Here is a 10,853-nt window from a genome sequence, read left to right as displayed (position 1 = left end):
GGCAGACACGCAGCGCTGCTCGTCTGGGGACAAACCCACCCCCCGTGCAGCGTGCCTGGGGCTCACAGCAGCGGCCGGGGGGTCCCGATGGGTGATCTCCTCCCGCCGCGCGGCACAAGGAGCTGCCCCGAGCGGGCTCGGCCAGTGTCCCACACCAAATACATCTATAGCCCGTCCAGGCCCATGGCAGGAGGAAAGAAGCTGCTCCCCGCAGCCCTGCACCCCAGGTTAGCACGAAGCAGTCCAGAAGCATCTGTCGGGGCAGCGTGCCGGGAGGGGGGGCTCTGCCCCAGGCCCCCCGGGCTCTGCCTGGCAAAGCACCAGGGAGCTCCTGGGGAGCACCCGGGAGCACCCGGGAGCCCAACCACTTTGGTTCGGGCCGTTCCCTGGCGAGGTCGAGGTTTTCCTGCAAATGAGAAGCGGCGGCTGCGAACGGGGTTTTCAACTGCAGCGTTTATTTGCCGGGTGGCAGCTCAGCCTCTCCCGCGCCTTCGGCAGAGAGCAAACCCACCGGCCCTAGGCTACCGCGGCAAGCAGCTACGCCCCTGGCCCGGGACCCTCACAGCCAGCCCAGCAGCGTCCCGGCCAGCGCGGTGGCCAGCAGGCTGGGGAGGTGCAGCGGCCTGGCCCCCCCGCCCGCGCCGTGCAGCGGCCCGTTGCAGTCGTCGCTGAAGCAGCACCTCAGGGTGGCCCCGCCGGAGCCGCCGTGCCGTGCCTGGTCGCAGAAGGACTTGTAGGAGCAGGACTTAATGATGCTGTCTGCAAGGAAAGGCACACACAGCGGGGGGGGGGGTCAGGCAGTCCTGGGCGTCGGGGGCTTCGCTCCTCCGCTAAGCTGGGGGAGGAACGGGGGGAAGCAGAGCGGCGTCCCAGCACGGTGTGTTGCAGACGGGGAATTAAAGGGTCTTTCTCCTGCCCGCAGGACTGGCGGGAGAGCCGAGCGGCGGGCCCGGTGGCCAAGGGATGGCCCCACGGGCACACCCCTGCAAGACCCCACGGAGCTCCGCGCACAGCCCCGCTCTGAAACAGTGACCACGGAGTTGTAGCCACGCGTGAAAATACATATGGCCCAGGCTATGGAGTGACCCCAAGGGGGGGGTGTGTGTGCGTTTGGTTTTGGGAACCGTCTCCATCCGTGTCTCTGGCCACGCTGCTGCCCAGCAACTGTGAGGTTGCACTGAGGGTGGTGAAGCCTTTCTGGAAGATGGGAGCAGCATGCCACGGAGAAGGACCTTCCTTATGCCAGGAAAGAGCTGTGAGTTATCTCAGACCAAAAGCATGTGTCTGAGGACAAAAACTTGGAAAAAAAAACAGGTGGTTCATCCCTGCTTCATGGGGACAAGAGGGAGCCAGCTCCTGCTCTGCCCTGGCAGGTCCTCTGCTTCTCCTAAGGTCCCCCCCAGCCCTCTGGTCCCCCCCCCAGTCCCCCCAGCCAAGGGACTTACTTGGCGCAGTGATCGTGGAGCAGGCATCGGCGTACCGGGGGCAGCTGTGGGAGCCCTGCTTGTTGCAGTCGTTCTCGTTGGACGCAACACATTTGTGGCATTTCAGGGCTTTACCTGCACGGAGACGGGGAGGAGGAGGAGGAGTGAGAGCAGCGGCGATGCACCGTCCCAGAGCCCCGGGTGCCACTCGCAGCCTGGGGGTGTCCACGGCCACTGGTGACACCCCAGCACAGGGACAGGGAGTCACGGGCGAGGGTCGGGACCCAGCAGCTTTGCCAGCCAGGAACTGGTGAGGCCCCAGCACACTGTGGGCTTCAGCGGGGGGTCTCCCCTGGCCATGAAATGCATGCAAAACTTGCAAGTGTGACTGAAAACGATGAGAGCTAAATTGAGCAGGCTACCTCTTCCGAGTCCTTGCTCTGCAAAAACTCCCTGCAGCTGAGATTCCTGTAATTTCTTTTACAATAAAAATAGAAATAGTGTTTTCAAAAGCCCACCCTTGATCTTTGCCTCCTTCTTGTGCCAAATTTCACTGTAATGAGCATTTTGCAGGGGGAAGGGAGGAAGTGGAAGCAGGTGTCGTGCATTTGCATGTCTTTAAACTCCAGCAGCTCCCCCCTGCAGCCCTTTGCCCGGGCAGCACACCCCAAAGGCACTGCCCTGGGGACAAGTACGGTGACAGGCAGGCGTGTGTGCCGGGGAGGACGAGTCCCCTCCAAATCGTCCTCAGAGGAGGCCACGGGCACGGCAGATCACAGCCAGCCCCTCGCCCCTGCTGCACGTCAGAGCCGGTAACAGGCCTGAGAGTTGTCTGACCCTTTAGGAGAGGAAAATGCATGACTGCCAGAGGTCCCAGCTCAGTTTAGGAACCAGCTGAGCAAATGTGAAAGGGTTGTTATAATTTTATGACAGTAAGACTTTAAATAACAGCACTGTTTTAAATAGCTGCAGACAAAGCACCTCCCCCCTCAAAACCCCAAATCTGAAGATCCTGCTCCTGCCTGAAATTATGAACGCTTGATTTTGATGGCGATGGTTAAATTACCACTGATGCTGGGAGTAAAATTTATCTAGTTTGCTGGCTGAGCAGAGCCCTCTCGTGGCAACCGGGCCCAGCTCGGATCTCGCAGGAGGCCCCAGCTCCCACCTTCATCTTCTTGGAAAGGTGGAAAAACCAGGGGAAACTGGGATTTCGTGGGTCTGAATGCCAGTAAACGCCTGCCATTAACCCACACTGACCCCCACTTCCACAGCGGGACTGCTTGTCTCATGCTTCTCCTTTGTTGTTCTTTGCAGCGTGGTACAATCTTTCACCTACCATCAAACAGCTCAGGGTTCACCTTCCCTTGGTGCAAAGATCCTTGAAGCTGTCCTGACCTGACCACGCTCTGTGGCATTGCTGAGCAGCACAACCACCTTCCCACCTCTTAAAATGGCTTTTTGTGATTTTTTTGCCTTTGAGGAACCAAATCTTATCCGGGAAACACCGCTCTAGCGATCAGAAGCTGCTGTTTTCTGGCTCGGGTACCTCCCCGGAGAGGGACCACGTGCCTGTGCTTTGTGCAGGTGGCAGAGCGAGGGCGAGGGGCAGGGTCCCCCTTGGAGGAGAAAGCCGCTGTCCCCCCTGAAACGCCATTTTTCTGCAGGGACGGGAGCAGCGACGGGCAAGGGCACAAGGGGTGCAGGCAAGCCTGGGGGCAGGCGGCAGGGACGGGGGCAGCCAGCAAGCAGAGGAGCAGCAGCAGCGATTTACCCCAGCGAGCTCTGCCTTGAGCTACGGACACTTACTTTCTCCAGCCAGGGATGTGACGATGGCCAGGGCCAGGAGGGTCTTCAGGGCGGACATTTCCAGCAGTGTGCAGCACAGGGCACGTAGCCTCGGTTTTGTCTTAAGATTTTACCGCTAATCTGCTTGGGCGATTGGATCACCGGGCTGGGGATCACACTCTTACTGCAGCCCCTGGCTAATGCCATCTTATCAGGAGAGGACAAATGCTGCTCCCCAAGGGCACGGGCTGGGCCGGGCCACCGGAGCGGGGCAGAGCACTGGCCCGGTGCTGGTGGAGGTGGCCGGACCTGCCCACGCTCACCGGGCTGGGCTCTGCTCCACATCCCGCCGGTGGGAACCCTCTCCATCTCCGGACACGGTACCTTGTGACTTTCAAAGATCTGGACCAAGCCCATCTGCTTCACCCAGAGAATAACCCCTTTCTTGCCATTTGCAGCAGCCAAGTTGGGGAAAAACCCTCCAGAAGTTTCCAGCCCACCAAAAGAGAATTGCAAGAGAACAACTGAAAACCCACATGGGGCTGGGAGCCCGGCGGAGCTGTCCCCGTGCTCACCCACTCCCCAGCTCACAGCTCGGCCGGGCGGTCTCCATCCTTGCCAGAGGATTTACCCAAGGCCACGAAAGGCATCAGGGACGGTGCGGGGATTAAGCCAAGTCCCGCTGCCCGACGTCTCACCGCTGCCCTCGGCTCTGAGCCTGGCCGAGCTCACCGGCGGCTGCACCACAGCTCAGCAAAATCTGCCGGGAGCTCCGCCGCAGTGTGGTGGGAGTCAAGGGGGCATCGAAGTCACCTCAGGCCTGAGTTTCAGAGTTCACGAGCACAGATTTCAGGAACAGACGGTAACCATGCTGATTTGAAACCAACTGCATTGTAAACCACATTAATAAAACAGAGGCAGAACGTGGCCCATCCTGGAAGATAAAGCCAACTTCTCCAAAAAGCCCTCACCGACCTGACAAACACTAAGAAAGCTTTCAAGAGTGATAAACACAATTTTTATTCAGGCAATGAAACATGGAAAAAATATATTAGTAATCATTATAATAATCTCATTTGTGTGAGTATAACTCTTACAAATATTTACCTGACATATAAAAGGGAAATTATTGTACATATAAAATTGATGGCAATGGCAGCGGCATACGTGGTACAAAGCGATCGGGGTAGTAGTCAGTGCAGAGAAAGCTCCTGCCTCTGGGAGGGCGGCGCTGGAGGGACGGGCGGAAGGGGTCTGCAGGCGGGGCGGTTGGTTCCTCGTTGGCACTTCATGGGAGACAGAGATCTGCTGGCAAACGCACAAACGGCGGCGCGGGCGGGCGCCCGGCTCTGCCGGGCAGGGCCGTGGCGATCCTACCGCGAGAAAAGGACGACAAGCAGAGCCGGGCTGCCCTCCCGGCGCGGCGGGACCTGCAGCTGCCCCGCGCTGGTTACACACCTTGGCTGGCGCGGCGGGGCAGCCTGGGAGCGTGAGCTGGGTGGGAGCCCCTGTGCCCCCCCGGGAGCTCCGGGACGCACGCGAGAGGCAACAGGCCTGCCCGTTTACCGTTACAACCACATGCCTTCTATTATATATAACTATAACCATTATATATATATTTTTATATATGTAACTATAACCATATTATAGTTAATAAATCATTCCTTAGGAATCTTCTTTGCCCAGACTGGAAGTGGATGCTGACAGGCACAGGAACGCAACAGCCCTGGGGTGAGAGGCAGCGAGCGTGGGGTGGGGGGAGCCGGGATGGGGGGGATGCTGCCAGAGTGATTATTGCGGTGGGAGCCGCTCCCCGCAGCCCGCCTGGCCTTTGGGGGGGAAGGCTGGAGCAGGGACTGCGCTGCATGCAGGCTGGGGCGGTGCCGAGTGGTGAAATCGAGATCTCTGCAATTATATGCCACCTCCCGGGCCAGAACAACACCCCTGACGAGAGACCGAGCTCGGGTCAGGCTCCCGGGGAGCCCAGCACCCCGGGGCTGGTGCTCTGCTCCTCAGAGCTGACCCCCCAGGTGAGCAAACCCGGCCCTGGCCGGCCACAGCAAACACCAACCGAGCTTCACCCCTCCAGGCAGAGCGGGAGGAAGATTCACAGGGACGGCCCGGGGCATTTATACCTCGTGGAAAGCCGGGGTGCCAAGCAGGGGGTCCCCGGGCAGGGCACAAGGCCGAGGGTCTGCGGGACCCCCCCGCGCCTTGGCTCCATCAGCCTCGTGCTGGGACCTCGACCGCTGCTACGGGCACGAACCTGGGTGACAAACCAGAACCTACCCCCAAAACAACTGCCTACCAGCTCCAACAGCTCCTGCAACGCTGCTCCCTGCCGACCTGCTCCCTCTGGTGTCTGAAGGGTTGCAAAGAGAAAAACCCAACTCCCTCAGAAACCCCGGGTTCTTCAGGGTTTTAATTCAGACCCTCAGAAGGTCCAGAGGGGCAGCACCTTCCGGGGGGTCACTCCCGGCTGCAGCACCACCCTGCCGAAGCCCGGCTGATGCAGCCAGGAAAGGGCCCCTCACATCCAGGCAGGAATGCTGTTTTGGAGCAGGACACGTGAGAAAGAGGAGAGGAGAGCGGTGCTATAGACTGCAAAACCCCAAATGCTGCTAAAACGGAGGGGAGCCGCGCGCCGGTGGGCTGGGGCTGGCAGTTTGACTCCCCAAACAGGGAAAGTCTTTGTAGCTCATCTGGCAGGGGGTTTTCTACCAGCCCATTAGAGGGACGTGTGGGGAGGACAAAGGGAAAAGAATAGAGGGGGGAAAAAAAAAGGAAAAAAAGGTTTTTTCCCTTTTGTCAGCTGTGCAAAGGGGTGAATATTCAGCACAAAGCCGCGGGTGCACAGCTCCGAGCAGCATCAGCCATCAGCTTCCCCACCACCCAGCTAGCAGCCTGCTCACTGGGATAACTGGGAGCACGGTGAACAGGCCTGGACTCTGCACACTAGGGCAGGCTGCTGGCAGCTTTATCTGCTTAAGTGTATAATAAATTCTCTCTATACATAATATAACTAATAAAATATATATCAAGGGTATGGGTATAAACGGATGTTTGCACTGCACGCTCAACACAGGGAATTAGAAGGAAAACAGCTCAGTTCTTTTACAAAAAGGTAGCAGCAAAAAGGTTTGTGAAAGTCTTAGGTAGGCTGGGCAGGAAACAGTCCAAACAGCGAAGATTTCCCCGCTTTGACGCTTCATGACTGTCCCTTCAAGGCGATAGCAGAGAATCCTCCACCGCTGCAGCCACTGCCTGACCTCACTGATCTGCTTTTGGCAGGACAGGATGGTTCTGTGCTGGCCCCGAGGGGCAGCACCCCCAGCCTGGGGCACCCCCCAGCCTGGGGCACCCCCCCCAGCACTCACTGGGCAAGGCAGGCTCGTGCCAGCGGCGCTACCAGGAGGGCACATGCGGGGTCTGCACACAAATTGAAACACATCGTAGGAGCCCAGAGCCCCCCGGCTCCAGCACAGTGCAGGGGCAACCTCAGCAGTTCTGCTGGAGCTCGGCGTGTCCAGAAAAGTAAACACCTTGGAGATAGAGCAGGCAGCCTGTGTGGAAAGTCAGATTTTGGGCTGCATCCAGACAGATTTCAAAGTGTATTTTACTGCTGCCTGGAGCTGCCTTTGCCAGTAAAGGCTGGCTTTTGTTTGGTTCTTTTAATATTCAGTGCCATAAGGGCGTTTTTGACAGCAGCACAAGACCCAGGGCAGTACTGCACTCCTCGCCCTTCTGCACCGACTGGAGAAAAGAGCCTTAAGTCAGCAGAATCGTGAAGCACTTCAGGGTTTGCTTCCTTCCGCCTGCGACATCCAAAGTGGGGAACTAACCTCACTATGGCCTGGGGACCCGACAGCAGGAGGCTTGGTTTGTGCATTTTAAACCGGACTAGAAACCCCACGTTAACAAGCCTCGGGAGGTGCCAGGGCTGCGGGCAGGGCGGCCCCGGAGGGGACAGACGGACAAGTTCCAGCTCTCCAGAACCAACATCTCCATTTCTCAAGCCCCTCTTGGTGCAGAAGCCTCCTGCCCACCCCTTGGCCAGGCTCGCCTTCGAGAGGACTTAAGTTACTGCTGGTTAACTGGTTGTATCCATGCCCGGGGCAACGACACGTGTAGCAGGACCGTGCCCACCTGCAGGAAGCGAGCAGAGAGCCCGAGTGCTCATAAATGCTAATAAAGTGCACGAATGCGGAGACGTCGGCCTCCCTCCTCCGCGGCTGGCGCGGCCAGGGACAAGGACACTCCGTGCTGTGTTTCACCCCTGTACCAGAGACCAGGACCAGCCCCTTGAACACCACCAACTCTCCCCAAACCGATCGAGCTACTGGGAGGCTGCTTCACGCTGGTGGTCCCAAAAGACCCGCGGTGGGTGCCTGGGGTCCCCGAGCCCCCTTCGCTGCCTCCCCAGCCGTGCACCCACATGCCCAGTCCCCTTCCCCAGCGCCCGGTCCCCTTCCCCGTCAGCTTCCCCGGCGGCTCCAACCCCGGCGTCACCCACGTCCCCGGGCAGGACCTACCACGCGTTGGACCCGTGAAATGGAGACAGTGAGTGACAGAGCGTGTAGGGGCACCGCTAGACCCGGCCGAGGGGGACAGAGCCCGGGGTGTCACCTCCCGGCTGAGAGGTGGCACCCGTGCAGACGGACAGCGCGGCGGCCGCTTGCTGCTGGCCCCGGGAGGGACACGCGCGTGGGGAACCCGACCCCGGAGCCCCCGGGGCACGGGGACAGCGTGGGGGCCGGCTCTGCTCTGCACGGGGGGCCGCGGGGGCCGGCAGCCGAGCGGAGCAGGCAGCTGGACGCGTGTGCTTCTCTGCTGGGGGGGGTTTTCCTGGGTGATAAGGCAAGGTGCTTGACGTTACGAGAAAAGCGGCCAAGTGCAGAGTGCTGGACGAGGGGCGGTGAGACTCAGTCTGTCCTTCCCAGCTTCGCTATCAGCTCGTCGCAGATCTTGGTCAGCTCCTCAATCTCCTGATTCTGGAAGAAAAGCAGACCTTGGGGACCCCCGCGGCGGCAGAGATGGGGGAGAACACCCGGGCCCATCTGCCACCGAGCCAGCGCAGGAGAGGGCAGCCGGCTCCTACTCCTGCCCCTGCAAAAGCTCCTCTGTGCATCATCCAGGTGCCGTGGGGACCCTGGGGCTCGCTCCTCATCCCTGACAGACCCCGCAGCTGCCCCGCTGCAGCCCACCACGTGTCTGCCAGCGGGCACACGTGTGTGAGCAGGACAGTGCTCGTGCTCCAGGACAGCCACGGTATGCCAGCACCGAGCACAGCTGTGCCTGCACCCGGGCACAGCTCGCATCTCCTTCCTCGCGAGAGGATGTGGTCGTACATTTAAACAAACAAAAAAAACAACCAACCCACAAAACACAAACAAAACAAGCAAACAACAAAATACCCCCCCCAAAAACCACAAGAAAACAAAACGCTTTCTGGGCGAAAAATCTGAAGGACACCTCCAGCACTCTCGGGGCGCTCAGGGTAGCAAAATGGAAATCCGGAGCTCGCGGAGGCAGGCGGGCGCGTTACCTTCTGCTGGAGGGCTCTCTCCAGGGACTCCACCTTCATCTGCTCCTTGCGCAGCCCGGCGTGCAGCGCTGCGCTCTCCGCTTTGGCCTTCGTGCGCACCTGGGCGATCTCCTCGTTGGCTCTGCGGTGGGGTCGGGGGAGAAGGGGACGGTGGTCACGTCTGGGAGCAGCCAGGAGCACCGCGGCACAACGTCAGACCCCGCGGCACCGGCAGAGCCTGGCTCCTGCCTGCCTGCGTGCATCAGAGGAGGTTTCCCCATGTGGAAAATCTGCACGAAGCCGGATTAATTCAGCTCCTCCAAACTTCTGTATTCTCAGAGCAAAGCTAAACCAGTTCCTCACCCACCTCACTCGGGGCTACTGGGTGTTGGTGAGCTATTGCTCATCGGCTGAGCTGTCACACACCACACACCTGAGCCCTCTGAAACGTGGGAACTTGGGGAGTGACTGCAAATAGACCATGAACCTCAGTTTCTCCATTAAAAACAACCAAGCAGAGATCAGAGGATCCATTCAGGGATTTGTGCTGGCTTACAGCCATTTAAAGTCACTTGGGCCTGAGGTTGCAGAAGGCAACTTTTCACATCAGTGAGCTCCTGCCTTCCACCCTCGGGAAAGCCAAGTGGAGCCACAGCCCTACAAGGGCTTTAAGCACCCCGCAATGCCATGCATGACCTTACTTGTCTAATTTTTCTTCTGCGTGGACTTTCAGGGCCTGATACCGCTGCTCTTCTTGCTTGACCCGGGTTAAATAATCTTGAGCACACTTCTTCAGAGCTTCTTCATTCTGGAAAGAAGAAAAAAGTACATCCATCTGCATTGGGACTAAGCATGGAGATGTTGCTCTGATGGGATGATATACCCTGTTCTAAGTGTCAAAGAAAAAGGTTTTAAGTGGACGCAGCTTCTCCCTTATGCTGGAGCCCCTTATCCAGCTCAGCAGCATGGAGAAATGGTGTGTAAATGGAGGCCGGGTTTTTTGGGGTGCTTTGCCCTGGCACCCACTCTTCCCTTGGCCACAGCTCTGCCCAGGGCACGGTGCTCCAGCAGGACTGTGCTGGGGAGGGGAGCAGAGAAGAGCTGGAGAACCCCACGCTGGCATCCTGGGGTGTCTGAAAGACTCTTTGCTCGTTTATCAGAAAATGGCAGAGGAAAGCGAGCGAGCAGCCCCCGGGCAGGGGCCGGGGCGTTTGGAGCAGAACTGCACAGGATGGGAGAGCCATGCTGCTGCTGCACGGGACAGGGTGGGGGCAATGCTGCACGGGAACGCTGCGCCCGGGGACCAGGAGGAAACCAAGGCAAGGACCTTCTTAAAGCCTTCGAGGACGCCCTTCAGGTTTTCGTATCTTCTGAAGAGATCCGACAGGGACCTCTCCACCGAGTTGAGGTCTGCCAGAGCCTGGTCCTTTTCCATCGTGAGCTGCTGCAGGTTCTTCTGAGATGTCATGTTTGTCCTCTGTTCATCCTCTGTGATGGAGAACAAACAGCGGGGACACAGTGACTGAGTGGGGACAGTGGCGGCAGCCAGCTCCCTGCCCTGCACGCCCGGCCAGGAGACGGCACCTTACCTATCATCTGGGCAATGGTCTTCTCATACTCAGCCACGATCTTCCTAGAAGGAAGGGAGGAAAAAAAAAAAAAAAAAATGCAAGTGAGAGGCAGCAGTTTTTCTGCAGACACGCACCTACAGCTCTGCTGCCAGCGAACCACCCCAGGGTCACCCCTTGCCCCCGCGATGCCCACCACCGCTGCCCCACCGAACACCCCCCGCCAGGCTCTGCCGCCCGGGCCAGCGCGGCTAACGGGATTTTATCCCTGCGACAGAGCAAGCGGCAGGCTCAGCACAGCACAAGCACGAAGGGTACACGTCCCCTGACGTGTCCCACCCTGGCGATGCCGAGCTGTATCGTCCCATCACGGCCCCGCTAACCCAGCTCCCGGCGCGGAGCACACGGAGCGCAGCCCGGCCAGGCGAACGTGCCCGGAGAAGGGGTTTTACCTCATCTCCAACACTTCCTGGCGGCTCTCTTCATATTTCTTCTTCCACTCGTTTGCTTCGATCTCCTTCGTGATTATCTAGGTTGCAGCACACACAG

The 10,853-nt window shown here is 59.0% G+C and overlaps 2 protein-coding genes across 5 annotated transcripts in view; both read right to left on the bottom strand.

Annotated features, from left to right (window-relative positions):
- Positions 1-435: 435 nt before the first annotated feature.
- Positions 436-10,853, bottom strand: part of TACC1 (transforming acidic coiled-coil containing protein 1) — a 37,092-nt gene continuing 26,674 nt past the window's right edge. For all 4 annotated transcript variants that reach the window (XM_042801584.1, XM_042801582.1, XM_042801583.1 and 1 more), the window contains 8 exons: positions 10,757-10,833; positions 10,326-10,369; positions 10,064-10,224; positions 9,438-9,544; positions 8,758-8,878; positions 3,234-8,203; positions 1,446-1,559; positions 436-759 (listed from right to left, as the gene is read on the bottom strand). In XM_042801584.1, coding sequence (XP_042657518.1) covers positions 8,135-8,203; positions 8,758-8,878; positions 9,438-9,544; positions 10,064-10,224; positions 10,326-10,369; positions 10,757-10,833 — 579 coding nt within the window. In that variant the 3' untranslated portion in view covers positions 436-759; positions 1,446-1,559; positions 3,234-8,134. The remainder of the gene's footprint in view (positions 760-1,445; positions 1,560-3,233; positions 8,204-8,757; positions 8,879-9,437; positions 9,545-10,063; positions 10,225-10,325; positions 10,370-10,756; positions 10,834-10,853) is intronic.
- Positions 560-3,291, bottom strand: LY6D (lymphocyte antigen 6 family member D). Its single transcript, XM_042801443.1, has 3 exons — positions 3,234-3,291; positions 1,446-1,559; positions 560-759 (listed from the first exon to the last, which is right to left on the bottom strand). Exons 1-3 carry the CDS (start codon positions 3,289-3,291, stop codon positions 560-562), a joined length of 372 nt encoding a protein of 123 aa, XP_042657377.1.

This window comes from Tyto alba, unplaced genomic scaffold (assembly GCF_018691265.1).
Source record: "Tyto alba isolate M040663 unplaced genomic scaffold, T.alba_DEE_v4.0 Super-Scaffold_34, whole genome shotgun sequence".
NCBI classification, from domain to species: domain Eukaryota; kingdom Metazoa; phylum Chordata; class Aves; order Strigiformes; family Tytonidae; genus Tyto; species Tyto alba.
The sequence above is the reverse complement of the archived record's forward strand: the minus strand, read 5'-3'. Positions and strand labels throughout refer to the sequence as shown.

Excerpts from the sequence above, each read along its gene's own strand:
- LY6D (XM_042801443.1), bottom strand. The coding sequence starts at position 3,291 with ATGTCCGCCCTGAAGACCCTCCTGGCCCTGGCCATCGTCACATCCCTG. Across the intron at positions 1,560-3,233 it reads CACATCCCTGGCTGGAGAAA|GTAAAGCCCTGAAATGCCAC; the intron begins GTAAGTGTCCGT and ends GTCTCCGTGCAG. Across the intron at positions 760-1,445 it reads CTCCACGATCACTGCGCCAA|ACAGCATCATTAAGTCCTGC; the intron begins GTAAGTCCCTTG and ends CTTTCCTTGCAG.